Source organism: Stigmatopora nigra, chromosome 5, assembly GCF_051989575.1.
Source record: "Stigmatopora nigra isolate UIUO_SnigA chromosome 5, RoL_Snig_1.1, whole genome shotgun sequence".
Classification (NCBI taxonomy): domain Eukaryota; kingdom Metazoa; phylum Chordata; class Actinopteri; order Syngnathiformes; family Syngnathidae; genus Stigmatopora; species Stigmatopora nigra.
This window is the reverse complement of record NC_135512.1, coordinates 9,332,063-9,340,491: the sequence shown is the minus strand read 5'-3', so window position 1 is coordinate 9,340,491 and position 8,429 is coordinate 9,332,063. Positions and strand designations below refer to the sequence as shown.

Sequence of the window (8,429 nt, the reverse complement as noted above, 5' to 3'; positions counted from 1 at the left end):
AGTATGTAGTAGTAGTAGTAGTAGTTGTAGTAGTATGTAGTAGTAGTAGTAGTTGTAGTAGTATGTAGTAGTAGTAGTTGTAGTAGTATGTAGTAGTAGTAGTAGTAGTTGTAGTAGTATGTAGTAGTAGTAGTAGTAGTTGTAGTAGTATGTAGTAGTAGTAGTAGTAGTTGTAGTAGTATGTAGTAGTAGTAGTAGTAGTTGTAGTAGTATGTAGTAGTAGTAGTAGTAGTTGTAGTAGTATGTAGTAGTAGTAGTACTAGTAGTAGTGGTGGTATTACTAGTAGTAGTGGTAGTATTAGTAGTAGCTGTTGTAGTAGTATGTATGTATGTATTATTATTATTAATAATAATAATAGTAGTAGTAGTAGTAGTGTTAGCAGTAGTAGTAGTATTAGCAGTAGTAGTAGTGTTAGTAGTAGTGTTAGCAGTAGTAGTAGTAGTATTAGCAGTAGTAGTAGTATTGTTATTAATTAATTCTGGTATTGTCTTTAAACATGTTTTTTTTTATAGTTAAAGGCAAAATATCTTTCCGAAATAAAAACAAAACCACATCAGGCAGTAAACTACAAACCTGCAAATAGTTGGGGGATTTCCGAGGCACTTAAACACAACACAACAGTCTCGTTTCCCAAAAATCGCGAGACTATATCCCTAGTACACCCGCTCTCAACGATATCCCCCGCTAGTCGCGGAAAACAGCGTCGAAATGCACACTCCCCTATTGATTCCTAACCAGGTTTTTCCTGAACGAACCGAAGATCGTTGAGTTATCAAAACGAGCATGTTCCATCTCCTCTAGTAATACTAAGAGTAAGAAATTAACAGTAGGCAGGGATCACCTGCGCGAGACCACTTTGACAGCCAGCGTGTGAGAATGGCAGCTCCACGGCCGATAAAAGGCATCCTGAAAAACAAGAATAATACCACCAGCGTTCAGTCTGCCCCTGGCGAATTTCTTGGCGATAAATTGGAGCACTCTCCCCCGCTTTCAGATGAAGAACAACAGTGAGTACTTCTTGTAGCCGTCTGACATACTATATACAAACATACGTCTGGTTGCGCGTATGTGTGAATGGGAGTTACGTTACTGACGGCTAGCTTAAGAACAATCGCACTTGTTTGCGGCGACTAGCGTAACTTTGCGATCACTAAAGTCGTACAATCGCAGGCCTGCCGATCGTAAAAAGTCGTTATAATGTCAACTAAGTGGAATCATGTTCTTCTTTCCCCCCTTTTATTTTTAACCACATGGTCGCCTGTATTGTACAAGCCTTCTCATTCCACGTTGACGTCTATGTGAAATGAATGAAAGAGAACACAATGGGCTTCCAATGACTGACACTAAAGGTATCAGAGGTCAAGTTTATTGCCCTGCACGACTTGATATTATTGGATCACTCATTGTTACACTGACTTGGGGATGTTATATCATGTTACGCCCTTCTCGCTTGTCTTGATACCTGAGTTACTAGTCTAATGGGCACAGAATCCATTGGCAGGGTTTTGTGTCACCTTCCTGACTTTGGCACAACTGTTTTCGGTTCAATTTACATTTAGTGAGAGCATCATTGTGGATGTAAATCGTATTTTTCTGCCTTGTGAATGGTCATCAATGTATACGTTTCAGGTCTAGGACAGTGGTGTAAATATTTAAAGAGCTGTAATTAATCATTCATTCATTTACCAAACTTTAGCAGATCAAGAGTTGTTGGGGTGCTGGAGTCTATCTCAGCTAACTACTGGCATCAGGCGGGGTGCCCCCTGAATTGGTGCCCAACCAATCACAGGGCTTAAGCAGACTGGAAAACATTCACGCTCACACTCGAGCCAACTTTGAATGTTCAACCAGCAAGCATGCATGTTTTTGGGATGTGGGAGAAAACCAGAGAACCCGGAGAAAATTGACGCAAGCCTTGAGAGAACATACAAACTGGAGGACCGACCGAGGATCGAACTCTCGACCCCAGAACTGTGAGGTCGACCCACTAACCACACCCTCCCTGGGTCGCCTAGCTGTAACTAACGTAACTGATTTCAGAATTGTAATCTGAGACAAAAAGGTTACGTCTCCTTTGTCATTCCACTACCAACAACACCATCATGTCTTCAAAATCCATTTCAAATTGGTCAATTTACCAAATTGCGTAGGAGACAAGACATAAAAGACATTAATAACAGCACTGCTCACTTTGCTCTATCAGTCATTTGATGATTGGTGAGTAATGGTCATTGTGCCTCCTGCTAACCTTACCAGCAGTTCTAGCCATGAGCTAGTTATGTCAGAGCAGCACTCTGCAAAATTAGGCCAGAGATGACAGCTATTAGTGAATTCCATTCCCGATAGTGAATCAAGCTTTTTCTGTGCTGATCCCAAAATAGCCTCTGTAAGTAAATGAGGAGGTAAAGGGGGATAAACCTTAGATTGTTACTGGATTGAAGCTCACCACCAAACACTGAGCACCAGTATGGAACATTGCACTAATGAGACTTAGTTTCCAAAACAATGAGGGGAACTTTACCTTTTATATTTTTTTTTAGCTCATGACACAATTATCACATCAGAGTAGAAACAGGTGACATAAAATGAACTAAGTAAGTGACATAGAGGAAACATATACAAATAGTTGTTATCATCATTATTAAAATTAATCTTAAATCAATTATGTATGCTTAATAAGTAACTAAAATAACACAAAATCAAAATTAACTATCAGCTACTAAATTCTCACAATATCACTCCAGAAACACTAAATATTTAATAGATTTCTGTTTTTATGCTAATGCTCCTGACAGTTTTTGTCATTGGAAAAAAATACATTATTTCACCAAATAACCTGACTTTTTTTTTAGACCGCTTCAACAATCCTCAACAATCCGCCTTCTGTAGTCTTTTAGTTTTTAAACAGCTTGAACACATTTTCCTATGTATGTGGTGCTGCAAATCCCTTTTGTCTACTGTTCTCATTGGACAACCAAAGGATATCCTGGGTAAGCCCCCCATCATCCCGTCAGCTGTCTTCTTTTGAACAATGTAACTTTCGTTTGTATCGTTTAAACAATGACACAAACCCACATTTATCCTACCCAAAGAGTGTGAAAAATAAATGTTTTCAGATATCATGAAGTAACTTAATCATTACGTTGCAACCATTTGACGGCAGTACTTCTTGTGGAGCTGCCAATCATATCTAATGTACTGTTTTCCATTCCTGCCACTTTTTTATTTGCTTTCTTCTATATTTTGTTCTACTGCAGGGGTGGGCAAAATATTCCACAATGGCCTGCAGTGGGTGTGGGTTTTTGTTCCAACCTTTAAGACAAAACTTTTTTGCCAATTTGGTATCTTAGAATGGCAATCAGTGGATTGCAGTCCGGGCTTCTTGTTTCAGCACAAACCTCATTGATTCAACTGTCTCCTTTGGATCGGTTGGAACAAAACTCTACACCCACAATGGCCCTTGAGGAATGTTTTGCCCACCTCTATTCTACTCTATCGCCAAAGTAAACCAGTGAACATGTTTGTTGGTGATGGGTTCATTTCACAGTCAGTGGGGGAGTACCCTTCTACATGGCCTTCCAATTGTGTCACCTGATAGCACTGCCCCAATGACTCACATTATGTAATGAGGTATCTCTAAGCGAAATGTTGCCAGCCAGCTCTGGGCAAACTCATCAACATATGACTCTATATTTATCCTTAACTATGGTTGGCTATGTTCTTTCCCCCTTGGTTAGGCAGGTTTTGAAAACCAAAGAAATACTTTTCCCCACTTTTTCCTCTTTTTAAATGAATGATTTTTTTTTTTTTTACAGAAAAAAATCCCAGAAGTGGGATGAAATGAATATCCTTGCCACATATCATCCAGCAGACAAAGATTATGGCCTAATGAAGATTGATGAGCCCAGTACACCTTATAACAGGTCTGTCGTGATCAAATCTAATCGCAGTTTGATTTGACATCAACAGGACAATATTTGAATAGAATGTTCAAAGATGAAATAATTTGCAATACAGGTAGGTTCAGTCCTTGTTTTAATGAAATGCATCAGAATAATCAATAGAAGTTCGCATGACATTCTACCAACCTGCCATGACTGTCCTTTTATTGACTTGAGAAATTTCAAATGTGTTCACTTTTTTTTTTAGGATGGTTGGGGATGACGATGATGAAGGAGCCTTAAGTGACTCAGAAGGTCAGAGTGCACTCCCAGCAGATGACTTGACGTCAAAGTAAGATTTTTTTATCATGCAAGATATGAGGAAAGCAATCAGCTCAAATTGTATCTATTGAAAAAAACACTACTACTCCTGGTAAACTCTTAACCAGAATATGAACTACTACTTGAGAAATTAGATATTAAGTGAAGAAGGGTCAAATAGGTTTCCCAACACAAAAATGGATTTAAGTCTTGTGTGCAAAAGTTTGTTTTCGCAGGTGTATCACAAAAAAATTTCAATACCCTTTTGATGATTCTAGTAAACACTGCTTCCCTTCAACAATTCTCCAATCAGGCGTTGTTTGCAACATCTTACTCAACTCCCAAGCTTTCCAAGCTGCAAGAATACACAATGTAACAATAAGAATAAGAACAATTGCAATTGTATGCAGAAATTTCAGGGAATCCGGCCTAACGTCCTTCTGTAAAAAGCTTTTTTGTGGACTTAGTTTTTTTTATTTCGGACCAACATGGTTAGGCCTGGATGATAAATCGGCTTTATGAATTAACTGTAACTCTATGAGATTTTTTTGGTGTAAATTATTTTTTTTCCATCACTCATTCATTAACTACAACAGACGTCAAATCAATTTAACTGAGTTTGACTGTAATTGTTGTTACAGTGGCATTCATGGCACTAGAGGTCCAATCCATATTGAAAGTGAGGAATGACAGTAATTATTTGCATTCCAAATGTGTGCCAAATAATGGCTTGAATTTCTTTTGACGCTGTATTTAGTTAAAAAGCAGGACATCAGTACAATCAGACTGACAGTATGTTACATGTAAGATTGCAACTGTTTTTCTTTCTGCCGTGTGATGGTAATGCATTGATGCAGGAATGAAAGGCGCTTAGATGAGGACGGTGTATATCTCAAGGCTAGCACGTCAATTAACCTCCTTTGTCTATTTCTTCCTGCGGCCTCGAGATATCAGCTGCTCTTTTCCCCCTGCACTCTCATTGCCATGTCCTACCACTTACCCGACAAAACTTCAAATTTATATTAGTGGTGTAACATGTCTCCAAATACATTAAATGCGTTGTCATCTCCTTGTTCACATCCTAAAATCCATTTTTTATGACATACTGAATCGGACCAGTTTAGTTGGAGAGCAGTATTTTATTAACTGGCATCTTGCCCTGCGGCCAATCACCACTATCCGCTCAACCATGTAATATTTCTCATTTTGCCCTCTGCTTTTGCAAAGAGAGAGAGAGTGTAACTCTGTTATTTTTGTGTTCCGCTCGAGTAATCACAAGCTTGCATCTCCTAACCCCGCTCTGTGCTCAAGCCAACCACATCATGTTTCTTTCCATCTGCTCTCAATCCAAATAGGGATCATTAGGAAGTTCCCTACATAGTCACAACTGAATTAAAAGTCGGAAGGTAATAAACTGGAGAATCTTCTACTTTCTTTTTCAAGGCTTAAAGCAGCAGAAGGCTTAGAACCTCGATTTATGAAAGAGGAAGAAGAGGAAGAAGTTGAAAGTAGTGAAGAAGAAGAAGAGGAGTTGTCCCCTGAGGAAGAAGGTAAGCAAAACTATCTATTAGAACTTGACCTCTTTACAGTAATCCCTCCATTATTGTCTTCTTATATCGCTAATTCAGTAATTCAGTATTTGACTACTTGAAACCCAAGAATAGATTAACCGAGCCCTTCAAAATGTTACTAATTTCTTAAGTAAAATTGTAATTAATGAATTAAATGTCTCTAATGAGATAATGTTCTTTTCAACTAGAACTTGACTATTGTATTTAGATTGAAATTTTGTAAGTTCCATTTCTTTGCCTCCAAAGTTGTCATTGTACAATTTTTTTCTTGCTTCTTCTACAGCCAAAAAGAAACATTTTCAAATGATGAGGAAGAAGCACTACAACGAAGGTCTCAATATAAAACTGGCTCGGCAGCTCATTGCTAGTGAGCTGGAGGAGGATGAGGACGAAGATGAGGAGATGAGGGATGAAACGGAGGAGGCAGAGGAGATCAATGTTGACCCACCTCAGGAAGGTACTAATAAAATATTTTTGTTGGATTGAAGTATCTATGCCGAGGATTTAATTTTCTGGATTTACACGGCATAGTGGAAACCACTATGCTGTCAAGGTCTAGTGGTCACTACTAAAGCGAACACTTCAGTGGAAGTAAAAAATAAATTAAATGCTCAGGTCAAAAACAAAAACAAATAAAAACCAGCATAGATTCAACAATCAATTGTTTTCAAGCCTATGTGGATATTTATCTTAAAAAAATATGTAATGTATTTTGAAATAAATCATCAAAATGAGTGTTCTTTTAAATGAATCTGTTCAGGGTAAAAAGGGCTAAGTAAAATTGTCATTGTGCAGCAGCATTAGTCATGTTGTTCGTATGTTTGTTTTGTTCTCCCTAGCCGATTCTCTGGACTCGTAGATGAGGTGTCTCTTCTCGCTCCAGTATGTGGGCTCACCATTCTGACAGACATCACTGCGCTGTGTTTTTATTTTTTATTTTTAACTTCAGGCCAAACAGCAGACACTGCTTCACCCATTTAACGTCTCTTAACAGACAGTAACCTTCAACTTTCCAATCTATACAACTCCAAAACATGCACTGGAACCTCAAATTTTAGTAGGGAAGATCCTCCGTTGATGCCATGAAGGTCACCACATCCCACTCTTACTCATGCACACTGAATAGAATGAGTGTTGGAGACCATTGAGGACAATAGCTGACTGAGACTTCCTTCTCTATGGGTTCTAGTGATAGAAGCAAGGGAAATTTCCTGTGGTGACTGCACTTTTACCAGCTGCAGTTCAGATGGACATTCAATCTGTGACTCATAATTCTCTCGTTTGGTTTGATATTGTTGATCGTTTCAATTTGAGGCTCATATTTACTATTGTAATAAGTCCACACTTTCATAAAGTGAATCAGGTTTTTTTTTTCTTCACACCCGGCCGGCCCTTCTTCAAAACCACCAAAATGCAATTATCTTAACATGTATTTCCTCTTGAATAATAACTTTTATCAACACTGAAAGGTTTAACAGTGGTTTTGTTTAAAGAAGTACTTTTTACATGTCATGCTTTTTTGATTTGTTTTCATCTGAACCTCAAGATGATCAGTGTAAAAGCCAGGACTGAAGTTCAAGCTCCAGTTTCCCGTTGTTCTTGGGTGGAGTAACGTTGTTATGTAACATCCGATGATGGACAGTATTAAGTTGCATAAAAGGTTGACTTGTCAATAGCATGGTCAAATGTCAGAGAACTTTTTTTTCACAATCTTTCTATGTCAACTTCAGTTCAACTAATGTTCACTGTGCTTTAAAACATGTTTTTTTTTTCCATGACATCTAAGCTGATCATTTAATAGTAATTTCTAACGAGGGACATTAAATGAGTGGCCTAGTTGATTTTGTGCTCTGCTAATTACTGTTAAAGCAGGAATCAATGACTTTACTGATGATTAAGTTAATAAAAAGTTGGCTTCATGTATTCCTAATGTCAAATAGTCATTTTGATTTTTGAGGGAAAAAGTGACACAGTGAATATCTGGTTGGAGCCGTGTCTTGTTCTAATTTATTTTTATGACTGAGGATGTGCTGAGCTTTTTGTTATAGAAATACAATACAATACAAAACATTTTGACTTCTGCAAACTAGCAGTTTGTTTTGTTATTCTGAATTTAACATCTTTTTCTTGTTGCCCGTCTCCAGAAACGCCCTTTATGCCACAGAATAAATAGTAGCACATGTAATGCATATACTCGCCGCTTGGTAGCACTGTTTCACAACATATTGTATATGTCCCTTCAGATTTCTTGGCAACTAATAGGATAAAAGCCGCCAGCGAGTTCATCTGAGGATTATTCCTACACGTTCGCTGTAGTACTGACAGATTTACTACGAAACTACAATTCAGAACCTTGCATTCATGTAATGCATAAACACCTGCAGAAATCCATTGAATTCCTTTCAGTGCTAGATTAAAATCGATGTATCTATCTATTTGTTAAATGCAAACAATCAATTAAATGGGTTCAATCGCTGCACAACTGCAAATAATTTAGAAAAGATCTTGTTTAGCACTGGAATCATCAACTGTAATTCCAACGGATCAGGAAGCCTGCCACTGCTTGTAAAGATATTCTGAAATAAGACGACTACTCACTCGTGAAGCATATGTTGCATATCGTGGTGGTGCAATGTTGTGTGTCATCCTTTGAAC

The 8,429-nt window shown here is 38.0% G+C and overlaps 1 protein-coding gene across 1 annotated transcript; it reads left to right on the top strand.

Moving 5' to 3' along the window:
* The first annotated feature begins 649 nt into the window (after positions 1-649).
* On the top strand, positions 650-7,863 carry ppp1r2 (protein phosphatase 1, regulatory (inhibitor) subunit 2). Its single transcript, XM_077717550.1, has 6 exons — positions 650-1,008; positions 3,817-3,924; positions 4,151-4,234; positions 5,647-5,753; positions 6,058-6,231; positions 6,614-7,863. Exons 1-6 carry the CDS (start codon positions 878-880, stop codon positions 6,631-6,633), a joined length of 624 nt encoding a protein of 207 aa, XP_077573676.1. The 5' UTR covers positions 650-877; the 3' UTR covers positions 6,634-7,863.
* The last annotated feature ends 566 nt before the right edge of the window (positions 7,864-8,429 follow it).

What these genes read in the sequence shown, in the direction of transcription:
- ppp1r2 (XM_077717550.1), top strand. Translation starts at nt 878, where the DNA reads ATGGCAGCTCCACGGCCGATAAAAGGCATCCTGAAAAACAAGAATAAT. An exon ending in CCCAGTACACCTTATAACAG is followed by an intron (nt 3,925 to 4,150) that starts GTCTGTCGTGAT and finishes TTTTTTTTTTAG; the next exon opens with GATGGTTGGGGATGACGATG. An exon ending in GCAGATGACTTGACGTCAAA is followed by an intron (nt 4,235 to 5,646) that starts GTAAGATTTTTT and finishes TTCTTTTTCAAG; the next exon opens with GCTTAAAGCAGCAGAAGGCT.